This window comes from Pagrus major, chromosome 4, assembly GCF_040436345.1.
Source record: "Pagrus major chromosome 4, Pma_NU_1.0".
NCBI classification, from domain to species: domain Eukaryota; kingdom Metazoa; phylum Chordata; class Actinopteri; order Spariformes; family Sparidae; genus Pagrus; species Pagrus major.
In genome coordinates this window covers 16,940,008-16,959,967 of record NC_133218.1, presented here as the reverse complement: position 1 = coordinate 16,959,967, position 19,960 = coordinate 16,940,008, and the positions used below count along the sequence as shown (strand labels likewise).

General features: G+C 38.8%; 2 protein-coding genes across 2 annotated transcripts; one reads left to right on the top strand and one right to left on the bottom strand.

Annotated features, from left to right (window-relative positions):
- Positions 1-295: 295 nt before the first annotated feature.
- On the top strand, positions 296-11,208 carry LOC140994257 (troponin T, fast skeletal muscle isoforms-like). Its single transcript, XM_073463826.1, has 12 exons — positions 296-509; positions 5,469-5,486; positions 5,739-5,759; positions 6,387-6,405; positions 6,501-6,546; positions 7,871-7,987; positions 8,187-8,264; positions 8,627-8,740; positions 8,879-8,988; positions 9,234-9,324; positions 9,846-9,886; positions 11,172-11,208. The coding sequence occupies exons 1-12, from the start codon at positions 296-298 to the stop codon at positions 11,206-11,208; spliced, it is 906 nt and encodes a 301-aa protein (XP_073319927.1).
- Positions 11,209-13,685: 2,477 nt separating this feature from the next.
- Positions 13,686-15,618, bottom strand: LOC140994828 (myoblast determination protein 1 homolog 1-like). Its single transcript, XM_073464622.1, has 3 exons — positions 15,073-15,618; positions 14,208-14,280; positions 13,686-13,879 (listed from the first exon to the last, which is right to left on the bottom strand). The coding sequence occupies exons 1-3, from the start codon at positions 15,616-15,618 to the stop codon at positions 13,686-13,688; spliced, it is 813 nt and encodes a 270-aa protein (XP_073320723.1).
- Positions 15,619-19,960: the final 4,342 nt, after the last annotated feature.

Sequence of the window (19,960 nt, the reverse complement as noted above, 5' to 3'; positions counted from 1 at the left end):
AAAAAAAGCCTTTATGACTGCTCTAGGCTCCCGTACCCCGAATTCATTTGGACCTTTATTTTAATGAGTTTCAAGCTAAATGTTTTATCTGTGTACACAAAATCAGCAGAAAACTGGCTGCTCTTTGGGCAGGTTTCCACCTCAACAGTTCAATATGGCTTCTCTGTGAAAGGTTGACTGACTTTCTCTCATCATCATGTGTTTCTCTCTCTCCAGCAGCTCTATCCCTTGCTCATCTATCCATCCTCTGTGTTACTAAAGTAATCTCTCACTTTTGGTTTCTAATGGCTCTGTCATGTCTGTGGTCTTCATTAACGGCCTTCTCCGACACCCACCCTCTTCCCGGCGGTTTGGTGCATGCTGCGTGCCCGTAGCCCAGGAGGAGGTAGTAGAAGTAGAAGTAGCCCCTGAGGCGGAGGCCCAGGTAGAAGCAGAGCCAGAGGTAGAGCCTGAACCAGAACCTGAACCAGAGCCAGAGCCAGAGGAGGTGGTGCAGCAGGTGGAGGAAGGTATGTGGCATGGGCAGTCCGTTCACCTTTCTCCTGCAGGACATTCAGCACTCTGCTCCGGAGGATAGACAGACAGTTCAACATCAACACACTGCAAAACATATCCTGCCTGACAAGTCAACTTGTTCTTAAAGGACAGAGCGTTTGAGGCATGGTTTGAGTTTCTGCCCAACTTTTACATTTTATTTCCCTCCTGTGTTGTTTCTGTTCTTGCCTTTTAAAAAATATTTGTTTATATATTAACTTAACTTATTATATTTTATTTTATATTTTTTAATCGAATCACCATTTTCACAGTCAAAAGTGGAACTTGTTATTGAAGTTGATAATCATTAAAGCATTAGTTTCATAGTTTTTAGTTACTACTGCTGTAACACCTATTTAGTTAGCAAAATATGAGTAAAGAGCTGCTTGTAAATACATTTCATACTGATAGATTGCACTGAACTCGTCAAAGTTAATGGTGTTAGGGTTATCTTATCTGCAAGGCATTTGTTTGTTTGTTTTTCTACGATTAATATTTACCTATGAATGAAACATTAGCTCTGATTACAATAAAGAGTCCACTGCTCCTCTTTTTTGGAAGGAACTCATTTATAACTGATGAATCAGAGTCATTTTCAGAGCAGATACAGAATCCAAATGAACAAAAATTTCAGGAAAGCTAAAAACGAGCAGAAACTCAAATCATGCTCAAACTGGTGTTGAAAGTTTTTAGTGCTGCTACATCACACTCTACTGGCAGATTTAAAGACAGAAAATTGGCAGACTAAAGAGTCGATTGTCTTGTTAGGTTTGATATTTTTGCAGTTCACTAATCTAGTTCCTCTTTAGCTTCCTGTCAGCCCTTTCCACTGGAGTTACCTCCTCTTCATAACTGCCCACAGAAGTGATTTAAGAATTTGTAAAGTGTCAGGATGCATTCCCAGCAGGAACAGATGGTATTTATTATTGTAATAAGCAAATACGAAGGCCACATGTTATCGAGCTAAATTAAGCAGCAGCATGTTAGAAACCAGCTGCACATCTCCTCCATACAGTATTTTGACTGTGTAAACAGAAACATACAGTGTAGCTATTTAAGCCAACATAATGGTTCAGAGTTACATTAACCCCAGTGGTGGAATGTAACTAAGTACATTTACTCAAGTACTGTATCCAAGTGAGATTTAAACTTGGACTTTGCTTGAGTATTTCTATTGTATGCTACTTTATACTTCTACTCCACTACATTGTAGAGAGAAATGCTACATCTATTTGATATGTTTTTATGATATGATCAGCACGTTTTTCTCCCAATGCATCAAATATGGTGGCTTGGTCTGTGGCCAACGCTTCAAACTACAACACTATAGGTTCCCCTCTAGAATCATTTCTGGATTATAGAGAGTAAGAGGCCGACAAAATTGCACATGAGGATGTGCTTGGGGTCCTTGGTTGGGTCAATTGAGGACTTCCACCCAGGAGATCTTAGTTTGAGTCTTGTGTGTGACCAAAATTCAAAGTTGAATTGTTTGTAACTTAAATAACTAAAGTTAAGTAACTGAACTTATGTACTTATTTTAACCCAAAATAAGATTAAACACTCTTAAACACAACCAAGTAGTTTTGGTGCCTAAACCTAACCAAACTGCGACTGTTTAACAATGTTAACCATATGGATCTCATGATATGGTAAATGTTTCTCAGCAAGCTTTATTTTGAAAGTCCTACTGGACATTACATATTCAATATTGCCAACTAGACCGCGTGCAAAACTGACGCTAGAGGGGAAAGTAGTGCGTCATAGTTTGAAGCTTAGACCCACTGACCAAACCTACCATATCTGATACATTAGGAGTGAGAACATGTTGATATGATGGTATTTCTTATGAGTTATGAGAGACCCACGTTCACCCTGTCATACCAAAGCAGAGAAGTTATGCATGTTTTTGTAAAAAGATCAGAAGCTAGGCTGAGAGTTAGATTAACTTCAGACACACATGGGTATATTCCAGGTCACTGTTAGTGTGAAGGGACTATCAGTTACACCGATTACTGTAAAGAGAAGTGTAGCAAATCTGTCATCATGACCTGAGAACTCATGGAGATGAGAGTTAATGCTCCAGTATGAGATGCACTGTATAATAAACTGGCTCTTTTTATAATCATTTGCCTTTTCCACCCTTAAAATGACACCCCACAGGATCATACCAGATGGTGTGTCTGTCCTTCCACATGTCCCACACTTTTGGTCCAAAACTAAGGGATTCCTGGTGGATATTCATGGACAACCAGAGGATAATTCCTTATGATATTTTGAACTCCTTACTGCTGGTTTAGAACCACATACATACGTGTTGTGAATATTCATCGTCCCCAGAAAGCAATCGTGATATTTTAGGTGAACCTGGACCAAGAAGCCACCATCAAAATTTTGGTAGTTTGCTTTTAAAATTTACTTTGAGCTTTTTCCATTTTTGATACTTTACTTAAGTTAGACCCTCAGGCAAAAAAAATGTAACAAGATATCTCTTTAGCTTGTTGGCACCACCGTGAGCTATTTTCTGTGCACATTAATGTCACCAACATGGTAAACCATTTTGATATTAACAACTTCAGCCAGCATCAATTCATTCATTCATTCCAGTGTCATGAATGTTGCAGCCACTAGGGGCAACACACACCAGCAGTGTGTAATAAACACTTGAACCCATTGTTTTCTATGTAAGCACGCACACCTGCAGCATCAACGTCGGGACACTGCCCTATTCCCCAGCGTCAATGTGTCAACTCTCGTTTTATCACGTTCGCTCCCTGATCGGTATGTCACGTCAAGGCCTGTGTGTTGCACTTTAGTCTTGTTCTAATGAAGAACACTAAAGTGCCTTTCGGTGTCTTCGGGCTCCTCGAAGAACCGCCATGAACCCCTGTTTTTTAAGTGCAGTGCACTGCAGCAAACATTCGGGCTTTGCTTTAAAAAATGTCCACAGTTATCACATCACATCACCATCAGTGTTAGCTGTCACACAGTCAACACATTTTGTCCTGTTTCCAACACTACTGCTCAGTGTCAGATGTGTGTTTTTGATTATGAGCTGTGCTTTTAAGTGTTGAAAGGGAGAAGAAGAACATCATCTATCTTTACATGAATCAACTACCCTGTCTCATCCATCACCCTGTTTATGTCTCATTTTGCTGTAAATGACGATCACATTTGGCAGACTCATGTGTCAGTCTTGAAGGCTGTAGCAGAGAGGATGATGGGTAATTTCAGTCATGTAAAGCTGTTTTTTTGCCTCCCTTCAGTCCATGTTAAGCTTCTTTCTTTCTGTGTGTAGACGAAGAGTGAAACTGGCACACCGCTCTAAAGCATTTACATTGGGGTGTTGTGATGCAAATTCGTCATCCGATCCCTCACTTCTCAAGTTCATTTAAATGCTTTTATGATCTGAGCAATCTGTTTCACACAGATTGAGTCACTGCAGAAGTCCCAGGCTTTACTGTGTGCTTGCTGAACTTGCTTGTATCATTTTAGAAAAATCATATTTAGCTCTGTTTCATGAACAGCTGACTAAGAAATTGCTGACCACTAGTATGGAAGATTTATTATACCTTAATGAAAATAATGCAAACAAGGAAAAAAGTGAATAAAAGACACATTGTAGTATGTATTCCATTAACTGTCATAATAGGATGAAAAACATATAGTAAAAGGACATTAATTTGCCTTTTGCCTTTATTAACTGAATAAAATGTATTCATTCATCTTTGCTGCTACAATTATTCAATTCTTAAAGGTGAAATGTATTTTTTCATTTCAAATGTATGCCTTTTAAAACATGTTTTTAATGTTATTATGACACAGTAAATACACACATAAAAAAAGGAAATGATGTTACAATGTGTATTTTATCTCACTTTTGTCTTTGTTGGAGGTCTTTTCATTTAGTCATTGTAAATCCTCCATACACTACGATGCAGAAAGACCCCAAAACAAACCAAATCAAACCACTTACTCACCAAGTTATACTGGCTAGCAGGTTGTAAATTGAAATTGTTTCGATCTTTTTCTCACCAAGTGTTGAAATGAAAGTCCAATGTTCTTTTTTGGCATTTTAGCCACCAGTGAAGAACAAAATAGGTCATTCGTCAGTTAATTCTAACAAATTTACATGACAGTTCTAATAAAAGTAGAAAAAAGCAGTTTTTAATCTTCCAATACTAAGTTTAAGGTCTGGTTTTGTTTGGTTAACGTCAGGAAAAATAAACCAACATTTAGTGCTAGTAAAAGAGGCAAAATGCAAATCTTAGTTTCCAGAGTCAAAGTCACAGTACTATAACAATGTTTGCCATTGAAACAAGACAGTCCGTACACACAAGAGTCACGATCACCAAGTGGGACTTGTCAGAAAAACATAGGTCAAACGCAGGTCCTTTTAAGTGTTGTAATTATGTAAACATATATATAATCAATGCTACCATTTTCTGCCAATGGCAGTGTTGGTTAGTAACAATTGAAGTTAATATTTAGGCAAAAAACCTGATGTGACACTGTAAACGACTGTTGTCCTATGTAAGAGAGCACAGATACACAATTACCACTTTTTCTGCTCACAACCATGTTTGTAATCCTTGTAATATTAATTCCCTCCGATCAGTCCAAACAGCATAGGAAAATAACCAGACTATTATTTGGGAAATAAACTTATTATTTTCTGTTATTATTAATATCAGGAGGAACATACAGTTTCCTGTCCAAATAAAACCTCAGGATTGTTTGGAAAGCCTTCAGAATAAATGCATGGCATGATGGGACTTCTGTAGCGGCTGCTACTGCAAAATTAAAAACATGAACACCTCCAATTTTGTAAATGTGCTTTATAAGCTGAGCACCATAAAGAGGACATGAACAGGCTGCCCAGTTCGACCACTAATGATCTCTGTTCTGCTCTTGCTTTGGACGCTTGCTGCATGCAGAGGCCTATGAAGAGGAAGGTATGTTGATTTCTTCTCTGTTCTTCTGATTGGACCTTATGTCTGTTTCCTTGTCTCCCTGGCACTCTTTCACACATATAATAATTCAAGCCTTGTGCACTTATTTGTTTCACTGAAGACAAGAATTTATCCATTCACTTTAGTCTCTTCGTGGAGGAACAGGGCGAAGGATTAGGAAATGCTGAGTCATGGTTAAGAGCCCCACTGCTCATCTCTGCTTCTTCTCTTTTTTGCATGAATGTGTCCTGCCAGTGGACGAGGGAGATCAAGATGGTAGTTTGTATTTCCTGCTGAGTCGCTGTTGCTTTGCCTGCGTTTTCCTCCCGTGTTGTCTGTCTTTTTATTTAGTGTGAGGGTCCCATAAAACAGTAAAAAGCTAATCACAAACCTGGTTACTCGTTTTTTGTAAAAATCCCACTTGTGTTTTTTACCATGCACATCAATTAACTGTCAAACTCCTTGTTGTGAAAGTGTGCAATGAAGTATGTTCAGACAATTAAACTATTAAATAGTTAATGTGGTGATTTATGGAACACAGCGTACTGATCCTGATTAGTCACATGCCCCCGATTATATTGGTTTGATTTACACACTAATGCACAACAAATTAACACTGTAAAATAGAACAATAAGGTAACACTGTGTACTTACAGCACTGAAAACAGAGGCTAACACACAGGAGTCGGACCACTGATCATGAAAAGTGTTGCTACATTGAGACTCACTCAAATGACTTCAAAACAACCTGTAGCCCTCAGACGTAAACTCATCCTGTCCACATGGGTCTCCCCCCCCGATTAACCAGCAGTCTTTTAGTCTTCTTCCATCTCCATATTTATGTTTCTAACAGTGTGATCCTTCTCTTCTCTCCCTGTCACTGTTTTGATGCTGAAAAACCAGAGGAGAAGCCAAAGTTCAAGTGAGTACATTTATCATCTTATCCATCATGTTTTCACATCGCTGGCACCTTAAAGTTACTCCTTGTTATAATTTGAATGTTATTTCCTTCAACAGACCCAGTGCTCCCAAGATCCCTGATGGCGAGAAAGTGGACTTTGATGTGAGTAAACTGAATAAATTAGGTTGATCATATTTTAGGGGCCCTTAGGTTAACCACACATGCATGTGCATATGTATGAGTTCAGGTGCGTCTTCTGTTATGTCATCAGGATAGGAAAAAATTATTTGAGCGCTTAGCACATCTACCAAGGCTTAACACCTTGAATGTAACATTTTTGTTGCTGGGTAATTTACAAAGGGCGGAGTGAGCCTCCTGGAGCTCTTTAGAAAAGACTGACTTTATCAGCAGCATGACAGCTAGCTGGTGGTATGGAGAGTTATTTCCTCTCACACAGAAACAGAGTGTACGAGCTAGTTGTTCAAGTGCAACTGTTTAGCTGAGACACAGACGACTTGAGGCGATGAAACAGTCAGCCTTCGTCGACAGAAATTCTTTGATGACAGTTGATTGATTGACACACATACAGACTAATCAGTGTTGAATTCAGATGTGTGGTGCATTGTCTATGGTTTCATATTGGGATCATGATAAACGTATATGAAAATGCTAGAAATAAAATAAAAACAAACAAACAAGAATATTAAAAACAGGAATATTTGGTAGAGAACATTGAAAACTGGGACATTTTGGTGTTTTACAGATATTTGTCAGGGCTCAGGACATCCAGCTTGAAACTGGGACAATCTTGGATAGACACGTCTGGTCACCTTAAAATGGTGACAAGATCCAGAAGCCGTTTCCCTAAAGATCTGATACACACTTATTCCACTCAAGGCAAAGAAGTCTGAGATCAGTTCCAGTCAAAGTGTGGTGTGGTCCTGTCATGCAGTCAGAATGCATCCCACACGACTCCCACAGGCAGGAAAGTAATTTGCACGTCATGACAGCATCATTCATTCGTCAGGCACTCCTGCATTGTTAGCGAGAAAAGTGAAGGGATAAAATTCTTCACTGATGTGTGAGACGATCTTTATGTGACACAGTATTTTTCCTGTTAAGTTTCTCAAAGAGGGATGCATTTTTTTACTTCTTTGTGGCCCACAACTGTGGTTGCTCTCCCTTTAGTCACGTTCTCGTGGCTCCCCACCTATACAGTGTTCCCACGTTCTCGACCATCAGGAGGCTGAGCAGGTCAGCCACTTATCACAAGGTTTGGGATTTGAATCCTCGCTCCTCCTGTCCGCAAGTTCCTTCCTGGTGCTTTGGTTTGTGTTTGCTAAGAGAATTGTATCTGCTGAAAACTATACTCATAGTGTTTCATTTTACCTTTCAGAAGTCAAGTTGTGTTAATACGTGTGGGTTGAGAAGCAAAAACATTGATCCTGTTAGTCAGTAAAATCTGTCTCCTTATGATCTCTAACAGGACATCCAGAAGAAACGTCAAAACAAAGACCTTTATGAGCTGCAGTCGCTGATCGATGCTCACTTTGAGTGCAGGAAGAAGGAGGAGGAGGAGCTCATTGCACTCAAAGAAAGAATTGTGAGACTTCATCAAAATATAAAACATATATCACACATGTTAATGATATGCTGAATATTCTATACGTACTTTCATGACAAAGTTTGTTTTAAAGATAGCCCCAGTCCCAGATATGTTGAAAAAAATCAAATAGTTCAAGCATTAGCTTCCTTTCTGCACATGGTAAAAAAACACTGACACATGTGTTTTGATTTTTCAGGAGAAGCGTCGTGCTGAGCGAGCTGAGCAGCAGAGGGTCCGTGCTGAAAAGGATAAAGAGCGGCAGGCCAGACGGGAGGTATGTAGCCTGTGAACTGTCACAGTGACTTTATTCTTTTGATTCTTTCGACAAAAGTGACCTGTCTCGAATCAGTCAGATTAGATTCATTTTTACAAACAACCATCAGTGGTGATGGACATTAGGAACCTCTGCTATGGAGAACACATTGAAGGATTTGAAGTGTGATTCTTCAGTTTCAAGTCTGTTGCACATCTCCAAACATTTAGCAGTGATGCCACACCCTGGCTACATTTCTGCATCACCACAACAAGGTTGACCTTCTCTTTAACCTTCTGTGGACTTGACCTGCAAAACAAAAAGGGAAACCACGTAGGATTGATTACTTATTGATGATATATGTTTTAAAATTCATTTTTCAGGCTGAGAGGCAGAAGAGGGAGGACGCCGACGCCCACAGGAAGGCTGAGGATGAGGCCAAGAAGAAGATAGCGCTGAGCAACATGGGATCAGGATACAGTGGCATCCTGCAGAGGGTAGGTTTTATCACTTATTTCATTAATTGTTCATTGAAATAAATATGTATTTTTCTTCTGTTTTTGCTTTAACCTCAAATAAAACAGGTAACAACATACAGTGTTTATGAAGAGTTTTAACTAGTTGGACTTTTCCAGGCTGAACAGAAGAGAGGCAAGAGGCAGACTGAAAGAGAAAAGAAGAAGAAGATCATGGCAGATAGATGCAAACCCCTGAACATCGACAATTTGAGCGACGACAAGCTGAGGTAACACACAGGCAGACACAAGACACGGTCCAGATCATACAGCCACGGCACCACAGAGAGCGTTCCATATTGTGTTTTTGGGGTATAAGCATGATTTAAAATGTGTCTTACATTACTTAACAACCCAACACCTCAATACGCATGAGTTTTCTTTACGAAAGATCCACAAAACCTTTCACTAATAAGCAAAATGCTGCTTTAAAAGATTGTTCATTGAATGTTTGGTTCCTGGTTTGTGTTTCCAGGGAAAAGGCGAAGGAGCTCTGGGAGTGGCTGCACAGCCTGGAGGCAATCAAATACGACCACAACGAGAGCCTCAAGAGACAGAGATATGAGGTCTGTGAGGAAATGTTGTGTATCTGTGACTGCCGCAACATCTCCTGGTTTGTCTGTTTTATCTGAGGTTTAGTACCAAATATGTCTAGATACTCAAATACAGCCTGTTCTCAAAGAAGTGAAATTCTCATTACTGAAACAACAAAGATGGTAGTGTTCAAAGACACAGGAATCTCCTTGACCTGGATGTGTGCTTTCTTTTCATATGACATGTATTTTACCTCATTGATGAGGTCGAGTTTTCCTGTATGTGGTTGTTTCTCCTGTGGTGGGACAGATAGTTTGGTAGTTGACTTCACTTGTCTTTGATTTCACTCCTGGTGCTCCTCACTCATCACATCCACATTCTCCTCTGGTTAAACAATCCAGGACAAGTCACAACCAGGTTTAAGGAAAAGGAGAGATGAACCTGAAATACTGTAGATGGGGTTCAATCACTGGTATTTTAATGTGGAAGAAGTTGTCTCCTGGTGGTGAGATACCTGCTGTATCTGCTTCAAACACGGCTCTTTGTTTTTCAGGTGATCTCTCTCAGAAACCGCATCGATGAGCTGCAGAAACAGTAAGTCGCTCCCCAACAACATAAACAACGTGGTAAAAATATCAAAGAAACTGTGCGTCACAGTTTGAGACTAGATAACGTCCGTCTGTGAGTACCGCTCAGTATATTCACACTGGAAGATTGACAAAACAATCCAACTAGTAACAATTAAATTTATAAATGTAAACAGTTATTATAGTTTAATGCAACATTTTTTAGTTATTTTATATTTTATTACTTGTATATTTTATTTTAACCGACTCTTATTTGTTATTGTCTTCTCTATTTATATTTAATGCAAATCTCGCTGTTGTGTGATATTTCTATTCTTACATACCAATTTCCCCTCAGGGATCAATTCAATATTTCTGACACTCATTTTGTATGTTAATCTAATTACCTTATATCAGGGGTGCCTAAACTTTTTCCCTTGGTGAGCTGAAACTGAATGCTTAATGCTGAGCTGTGGGCTAAAAGCAAAATCCTGTTTTATTAATCTATTATTATTGATTAATAACTAGGGATCCTACATATTTAAACAATTGTACCTCACAAAAAATGAATGGCATAAACAGCAATTTGAATGATATATTTTGAAAACCTTTTTTATTACAATAGTAATATCAGGCGGCCAAATCAAACCTTATGGCGAGCCAAATGTGGCCCACAGGCCCCACACTGGACAGCCCTGCCTTATGTACTAGCCTAACAAATACAATAACATCATAGTTTATTCTGGTATAGATATAACTAAAGCGGATATAAGTGTAGAGGTATAAAGTAGCAGAAAGTTGTACTTGGCTACCATATTTGTTCTTTCAAAAACTCAGTCAGATGATTTTGTTTTTCGTTCATTTTTATTCTGTTGTAGTTTTGGGGAAGACACTTTATTTAGAAGAGAACAATTTTTTCTGCCTAAACAAACTAAATAAACAAACTATTTTCATTTTCATGAATAAACAAGCTGACCTTGACAACATAATTTCATCCTGTTTCACTTATTTTCCCCTGAAAACAGCTTGTTTATTCAGTTATGGAGTTATAAAGTATCAGCACAGTATAGGTCCATGGTCTTAAGTGTAGGCCTGTTGATAAACACTAGAGGGCGCAGTACCTTTAAAGGAAAAATCACCCTATTATATCTGAACTGGTCCAGAAGTGTGTTTGTTTGTCTCCCCTGTTGTAGTCTCCACAGTATATCTGCAATAGATATGCTGTATCTATCTACACTAAATCATTTTAATATATCACGTATCGCTTCACTGTACAGATGTGACTCTGTTTTTGTTCTTTTTGCGCCTTGCAGTAGCAAGAAGGGAGCCGCCTCGCGCCGCAGGAAGTGAGCAGCTCCTCAGTGATGGTCAGCCTGGACAGGAGGCGCCTCCCCTCGGCTGCAACAGCGGCTCAGAGCCCGTAGACTCCCTCAGCTCCGGAACAAAGGCAACTACTGGCAACAGTCTTACCGCCTGTGTCTGCTTGAGTGACATGGTTTTCTGGATGAATTTAGCTCCAATAAAGAAATTTTAACTCCGTGTGTTTGTGTATAAAAAGATACAAAGAATAAAATGCCAGAAGTATCCTCCAGTGTGAACGTTGTCTTCTATCAGTCTGCCGGTTTGATCGATCGATTGATCTTAATCGATTAATTTTTTAGTTAAAAGCTCGAAAATGCATCCGAAGGGAAAACTTATGAGAAAATCATCTCCCAGACAACTAAGGATCAGCAGTTTATAGTGGTGTTTATATATAATATAGACCTACATATAGCCTATCTTGAAATACATTAGGGCTATATAATGTTATTTTTATTGTACTTTTAAATAAATATATTATTGTTGAGCCCATATTTTACAACACATACAGTTACAGCTTCAGAAATCTTTTGTAATCAATTTGTCCTGTTAGAAATTTATTGGAAATGTAAGATTAATGATTGGGAAAATAAAAAAACTCAAACAGTCTGGATTTTAAATGAAGATTTTACAAAGTGCTGCTGGGGTTAATATTGGAAGCTCTTTGCCAAAAGATACAAACAACCATTTTAGGTGATGAGCCTCTTTTAAAGGTGCATTATATGGTTTTGGAATAAACAAACTGACCTTAAAGGACAATACAATTTCATACTGTTTTACTTTGTTCATATGTGGCGGACCCTGCCACTTTTGTAGCTTCAAACAGTGTTCTGGGGACCTTATTGTCCTCTGAGAACAGTTTGTTTATTCAGTTACAGAAAATATAAATATTTCTGAGTTTGTATTATTACCTCATTAATATTATAAATATTAAAATTCTGAGTTGGAATTTCTTCTCCAAAACTACATAGCGCCCATTTAATGGCTTCAAAGTATTTTTTCTACCACATAACTGAACTTTGTTGTTTATTCTGGTTTTGTCAAACACTTTGAAGCGAAGGGTCTGCGGTATCATAAAATAAATGTTAAGTAACGCTTCCTATTAAGGTCCAGGTGATAAGTGTTAATTGATAGATAATTAGTCCCTTAGTCCCGCTAGGGAGAAAGAGGTTTTCAGGCCAGCAGCTACCTGGTTAGCATGCTAGCTTCAGGAGATATCTCTTCAACACAATACATAGATGTCTTCTGTTACATGGTGTTGACAATGTTAGCTGAATTTTTTAACTGAAATTCTCACATATTGCACATTTAAGACATAGTTAACAGTTTATACACTGCTTAAAGCAACATTATGTGGAAATTTGCGTTTTGTGTGATTTTGGCGCCCCCCACAATTTTTGAGTGCAAAACCACTGTCTTAAATAAAAATCCCAGGTCTGTAACAATTTGTCAGACGTAATGTAGATGCTAACTACAAACAAAACTCATGTCAGAACTATGTTATGTGCTGAAAACTTGTATCTTGAAGTAAACTTGTATGTAATGCTGTGATCCTACCCTCTCACTGAAGTTACATAGTGCAGAAACAAGTGATCGGGGGCGGAGTGGCTGAGACAGAGACACCATTCACTCTATTACAAGACACTGTACCATCAACATGATTTTGAAGCTGTTGTTTTAAGTTAGAGGCAGGCTTGCAAAGTGAATGGGATGGATCAGAGGTGAAATTTGACAATGTGTCAGGGGCAAAATTGTTCAATTGTTCCTCCAGAAAGTGTTTAGGAGCACGTTTCAGGCCATTTGGATGCTGTTGTTAAAAAATAACTATGCTTTTTGGAGCTCCCATTTGGAATGAGCACTGTATTTAGTCAAGGTTGATAAAAATTTGAACACAAATTACATGTTAATGCAATATTTTAGCTCTGAAGCACAAAAGCACACATGGCTCTTTAGAAAAAATTGTTCTTACTGGAGCCACATATGGCTGGAGAGAGAACGATCTATAAATCATCACCTCAAACAGGCCTTTGAAAAAACAATAGTTCCCAAAAGGCCAACAGTTTGTTAAATTTCTGTAGGAGAATGATGCATTTCATTTTTATAAAGACTTATATAGAGGTTGCATACGTAAAAAATGAGATCAGATGAAATCTGTTGAAGAAATTTCACTTAAGAGAGGAAGTCAGAATATAAATATTTCTTTATTAAAATGTAATTCACTCATAAATAATATATAGAAATGTATGACACAACAATCCTCTCGTCGTGTGTGTGTGTATGCATACATATCACAAACTAACAGATCTTATTTACAGATATACAAAATGGTCCTCAGTTATCATATCTGCAGCAGAAAGCAGTGAGGAAAATGTCCGCTCCAGTCTAAAGGAACTGGACTCAAACTTCAGGGGAAAAAAGTCTTGAAAGTTTGTCTTTGTGTGGAATATGAGTTCCTCGCTCTGTCAGGTTCAGAGCGGCTCGTAGATGCTGTTTGGTTCAGCAGGGGGACTGGAACCAGCAGGGCTGTTCTGAGGCGATCCTGGGCCCTGGGGGACCACGCTGTCACCTGGGGGGGCCACAACTGGATCTGTGCTGATCCGCTCTACGATGCTGGACAAACAGTCGAGACTGGAAATGAGCGACCGTTTACTGCTGCTGGAATCTGTAACAAAGAAACACATTTTTTGTTTAGTTTTGGCTTATATGAAGAATAAAGGAGGAGGAGCTGCTCATATTAAAGAACAACGGCTCATAGTAAAGGTAACATGGAAAGAAGCTATGATTATATTAAATGTCTACTCATATTTTAGAAAAACACAGTCAGTTCAGAAGACAGACTGGTTTAGGAAGAAGTCAGTTCCATAAAAAGAGGAATTGCTCAGAAATGAGTCATTTTAAAAGAGAAATTGAAACTGCCCATATGAAAAGACAAACAACTCATACTAAAGTAGAAACACATGATATTAAAGGAGTGACTGTGAGAAACTGACCGTATGCTGTCTGGCTGCTGAAGGAGCCGTCACTCTTTTCACTTGTGGTCGAGCACGGAGAGATGAAATCCATCTGGAAACAGATCAATCAAGACAGTTTCAGTCAGTGAACTTTTTTACTTTGCAAGTTTTATGCTTTTATTATTTAGTTAATGTTTTTTAAACAGTAGATAGTATTTGTTCTGTTTACTGCAACTATTCAGTCTGCATGTTATCATGTAGTCAGCATAGGTCAAAGGATCAATATGCTAAGTAAAAATATGTGACTTTTATTAAACAGATCAAGCATAAGTTCCCTGTTCAACACACGAAAACAACAAGGATGCAGAAAAATAATTTGCATTAAAATAACTGATAGTGGAAGTAATGTTTTCATTTGAAATGAATGTCAATGTCTTTATTTTAGCTAATCTGAACATGAAATTCTTTCCAAATTATTTTAAAAATACACAGATAGCAACTTGGTTTTAATGCATTCACAAATGTGCAGCAAATACATTTTTAGATAATTTAAGTATTAGAAGCTGACTGATTCTATAGTGGAAGCAGTGAATCTATGGATGCTTTAGAGTCAAAAACAGATTTTGTCCCCAGATGTGACTTTACAGATCCAGTTTGTAAGAATTCCCAACTCGTCAAATACTGAGGCTATGGGGTGGCAGCCAACCCGACCTACAATCCCAAAGCGTCAGTATTTGATGAGTTGGGAATGAGACTCAAAAATCAACTTCCTTGCAAATTGGACCTTAAAGATCCCCTTCACTGAGAATATATTGAACCACTGTGGCCAAAAATAAATATCTCACACACATTCCAAACATTTCATACAGCAGCAGTTGAACCGTTCAGCTGTTCTTGAACTCACCATGCCATCGGAGCAGTTGGAGCGAGGGCTGGAGGCGTCTGAATCCCCGCTGTAGTGCTCCAGTGGTGGGTAGAAGCTTTCGTCCCGGCCTGTCCGCAGCAGCGCCTGCAGGGACTCAATGTAGCTGATGGCGTTGCGCAGGATCTCCACTTTAGGCAGCCGCTGGTTTGGATTGGACGCCGTGCAGCGCTTCAGGGTCTCAAAGGCGTCGTTGACTTTACCGAGCCGCCGCCTTTCCCGCATCGTTGCCGCTTTCCTCCGGTCTGCGTGGGTTGTTTTCCTCTTGCAGGCCTTGCAGGCCCAAAGCAGGCAGTGCCCCGCCTGGTGGAGGCCCCCGGGAGCCCTCACATGCTCGTCCTCCTCCTCTGCGATGGGGACATGGTGATGATGATGGTGATGAAGATGGTCCTCTGGCTTCAGCAGACCGGCGTGCATCAGCCGGGCATCCAGGTCATCAAAGAAGTTCATGTCGCTGGTGCTGAAGCAGGGGTCATCATAGAGGTCATCAGCAGAGGAGAGAGGGAAGGGAAGGTCGGACAGATCCATCGGCCCTGAGAGCGACATGAGGGTGAAGAAGAGGAGAAAGAGTCCACCGAAAAGTTCCTCCGATGACTGAGAAAGAAAAGGTTAAAGTGTGCCCAAAGTGTCTTCTGTTTGTTCCAACTACAAAGATAAAGGGAGAAAAAGGGAAAAAGGAAAGGAAGTGACAGGAACAACTCCTCCCAGAGCTGGCCTGATGAATAAAGTAGAAAGTGTCTACAGAGGAGATCAGTGTGTTTAAAGGGCCAGTCTGTGTAACTTCAGCTCTCTGGGTTTGGTTTGTCTTTATAAAGGAGTCAGTGTGTAGGCGGGGCTGTTGTGTATGTGACCAATGGTTTGAGGGGTGTGTGTGTGTGTGTGTGTGTGTGTGTGTGTGTGCGGAGGGGAGGTCACTAAGGTGAAACTCAGCGACAAAAAGGAAGCAATAAAGTCCATGTTTAAAGTCCATCTTAAAATCATAGAAAATCAGCCCCATGATGCTACTAATGGTAAAAAAAAAAAATTGTTTTAAATCTCCACACAAACATATGAGGTTATACAATAACTGTAACTTTTTATAATACAGCACCATCTGTTTCTATATTTTCTCAAATCAAATTTTAAAATCCTAAATAGAGAAGTTTAAGTTTCTGCATGAGAAAGATATTTTGATATCAGAAAACTGTCTCCATGGGGCATGATTTGTAACCTCTCTTAATATATCTTTAAAAATAATTGTGTTGTTCTTTTAAGTTTACATTTGTGTCCCTCAGGTGTTATTCTATTTTGTAAATCAAATGTTAAAAACGGTCAATTGGTCATATAACACAACTTTGTGTTGATGGACATTCAGCAGTGCAGAAGGTGTTGTACTTACCTGACATTACATGTTATAATTGTTCACATAATTGTATAGTCAGGGTCAAGGAAAATAGTTTTTTTTAAGGAGCACTTATGTTAACAAACATGTTTCACAAAAGCATATGTGAAACTTTATATTTCTAGGTTAAACGACTTAGACTGAATGTAGGTTCAGTGCAGCGTCAGACAGTCGGAGTGGCAACGTTGAATGCATTGCGATGTACTGGTTCAGTACTTTATATTTACACTAACACATTGTGATAATTCTCATTAATAATCAAAAGTGTAGTATACAAAAAAACATTCATATTGTTAATGTCTGCAGAGAAAAAACAAATTTGCACTTATCTTGGATATTCTGTCTTTATGATTAAAATCCCACTGAAATAACATTTATTTGTTCATTTGTAGGCCTATGTGTTTATTTACAGTATTTATTTATGTTGGTGTTTTTAGCACAATCTCTCGCAGCATACAGATATTTGACAGTTTTAGACAGTAAAAAAATCTGAACTTCTGATTTTTTTAGTGTCTTTAATTGTAACTTATCAAACCACCAAAGATTGTACAATCATGTCAAACATTCAGACAGCTGCACTTGAGTGAAGCTAAACTAAAACATCCCAACAATTACATGTTTTGCATTGAGGTAACAGTGAATGTCAGTGTGGCAGTAACATTACAGGAGCTCAGATGTGATATGACAGAGACGAGACTGCTGAGTGCTTCGGTCTGATGTCCTACTGAGGAGGTCAGAATGTCACACAGTTGTCACGTCTCTGATCTGAGGAGAGCGAGGCTCCTCCCCCTTAAAGTGTGTGTGAGTGTCTGTGTGTGTAAAAGAAGGGGAGGGGGGGTCATCACTGGACAACAGTTTAAGACAATTTGTCCAAACAGATCATAAACTCGACTCAGAGACTGATTCTCATTTGTTTTTAAGTCATCGTCTGTTTTTGTCTCCTGTAGTTTTTGTCTCATGCCTTTAAAATCCTGCTGAAATCACTGATGTAATATTAATGCACCATTTATTATAGTTTGTTTTTTTTACTGAGCCTGATCTAGGGAAGATAAATGACATCATTTGGTCAACATGTGTATGAAAAATTGGGGAACGTGTGAGGTTAATCAGTCTAATCTTTTTCTGACCTTTACCTTAAAAACTGACAGAAAAGTTACTGAAAATCAAAATTTGCAGTATTGTTACAAAAGACACAACTAATTGCTTTTCATGGAATATGAATTCAAGAGGTCATTGTTTTTTTTTTTTTTTTTTTTTTGGTTGTTTGTTTGTTGTTGTTGGAAAGCCAAACCCAGGAAACATCAGACAGACATAGAATTGTGTGAAATTTAAGTTTCACACAAAATTTCGCTTCTCATTTCAGCGTTTCCTTCGATCCGATAGTTTTATGTGTTTTGAGTTTATTCATGTATTTGCTTTGTAAATGTGAGATTTCTCACAGCCTCGGGGATATAAAGTGTTAGTGTGGGAAAGAACAGCTCACATCACAGACTCCTCAGAGCTTAATGGGAAGGCAGTGCGTTAAATTTAGCAGCTTGTGAAATCTAAGACAAGTGCCCTTTAAACTGAAGCTGGTATCATTTTGGAAGATCCCCCCCTCGACTCTCGCACCCACTCCTCCCCTTGGGACACGTTTGTATAAACCGAGAGAACATGAACCTGATAGCAGCAGAATCAAATGCTGTGATAAAGATGCCAGTCTTGGCATACTTTTGAAGTTTGAAACCTGGCAAATAGTGAATGTTTTTTCCAGCTCTGTTGAAATGTTATGTACACAGATTTACAAGGTTCACATGCAAAATCATCAAATAAATGATCACAAATAGCTAGCTCAAATATGTATTTTGTGACATGAAATACTCCTAAAAAAGTGTCCCAAAATTAAGTTATGTACGTGAAATCCCTGCCAGGTATGTCACAATTATTCAAATTGATCTCTCCTGCAACAAGCGGCATGAGATTATGCAGGTTTTGTCTTTTACAATAACACGATAATAACAAATGACAAAGTGTGTTTTGCGCGCGTGACTCCATGTGATCCTCTGTCCGTGTGATCACAGCCCTCAGCTCAGTGCTAATCCTGCATTAAACTGAGATATTAAACCTCTATGTCGGCCATAAAGAAAGGCATCAGAGCCGTCTCTTTGCTGCTGGAACGCTGCCCGAGAGCTTTGGACTCAGTGTGGTAAAGACATCCGAGCAAGCAGCCAATCAGAGGCCAGATAGGGGCCAAGTAGAGAGCAATGCCAGTCCAGCCACGAGACAGGTTGAAGCTGAGATACTTTAAATGCTTGGCAGCTGTTTAATTCCAGCTATACACTTGATAAATATACATCTAGTATTAGCACCACTTACACTGTTGTATAATTTCATAGATGTCTTTCAATGGACATTTAAACTGGTCATCACATAGAGCTATGCAAGCTTACGAACACTAAAGAACTCCAGCTCATAATTACATTTTTACTTTAATTTTTGCTGTTTTCTTCTTCTGGAGGAGGAACCCACTTTGAATAGAAAAATACCAAAAATCAATCTTAACCTCCAGTCACCATGTATGCCCAAGGCTTTACTGTTCTATTATGTCGTGACATTAAATTCTGAGTCAGTCACTCCTGATCTTGTGATACAGTCTGCTGTTTTTTTTTTATGCGTTGTTCTGATTTGAAGAGAAATTCCCGTATTTTTAGTCATGTTGTTGAACAACGGCCGGCCTCACCACCCCACCCTGATTCCACAAAATTCTGATCATATACTGTGTGTATGAGTGTGATGCCTGGAAACAACACTCCTCCTCAGTGCTCCTTTGCAATTTACAGCACCATCTTGCAACAGTCTTCATTCCATGTGAGGTGTGTGGGAGGGTCTGTGTGTGCAGATTGTGCAAAATAATTTGGAGTCAATAGGATATTTTTAGACTTAAAAACAGTGTTACAGCCACTTATACAATAGAAAAACAGATGGAAATAATTTTTGTTTTACTGTATTTACTTTGAGGATAAGGATTTCCTTAATGCCACTGCAGCATGCTTAATTTAAACCAATTAAAACTGATTAAGTTGCTGTCCTGTGCTCGTTAGCTAGAGCCTTGAGAGCACACCAGTCTTTTTTTGATGAAGCACGTCTCAACTATATGCTCTACAGCGTCAGTGTGTGTAGAGAGGACATAGAGCAAGGATTCCCATACTTTTACCCTTTGAGGGCCAAAACTGAAATTTAAATGGTGGGCCACCTGCTACATGCATGTGCGCATATTATTTATTTATATATCAAATCAACACATACGAAGAAAATATTTTATCTTTATCATTTTTGCTTGTTTTTATCTTGTATTCTTTATCTTTTATTTATATTCCTTTTATTGCAAATTGTGTGCATTAGTCCCGAAACCTGTTTTTGTTTTCTTAATACACCATGTTTTTCAATCACTTTTAAAGTGTTACAGTGTGGTAAAAAGGTGAGGACCTAAATGCAGAAACACACAGGAGG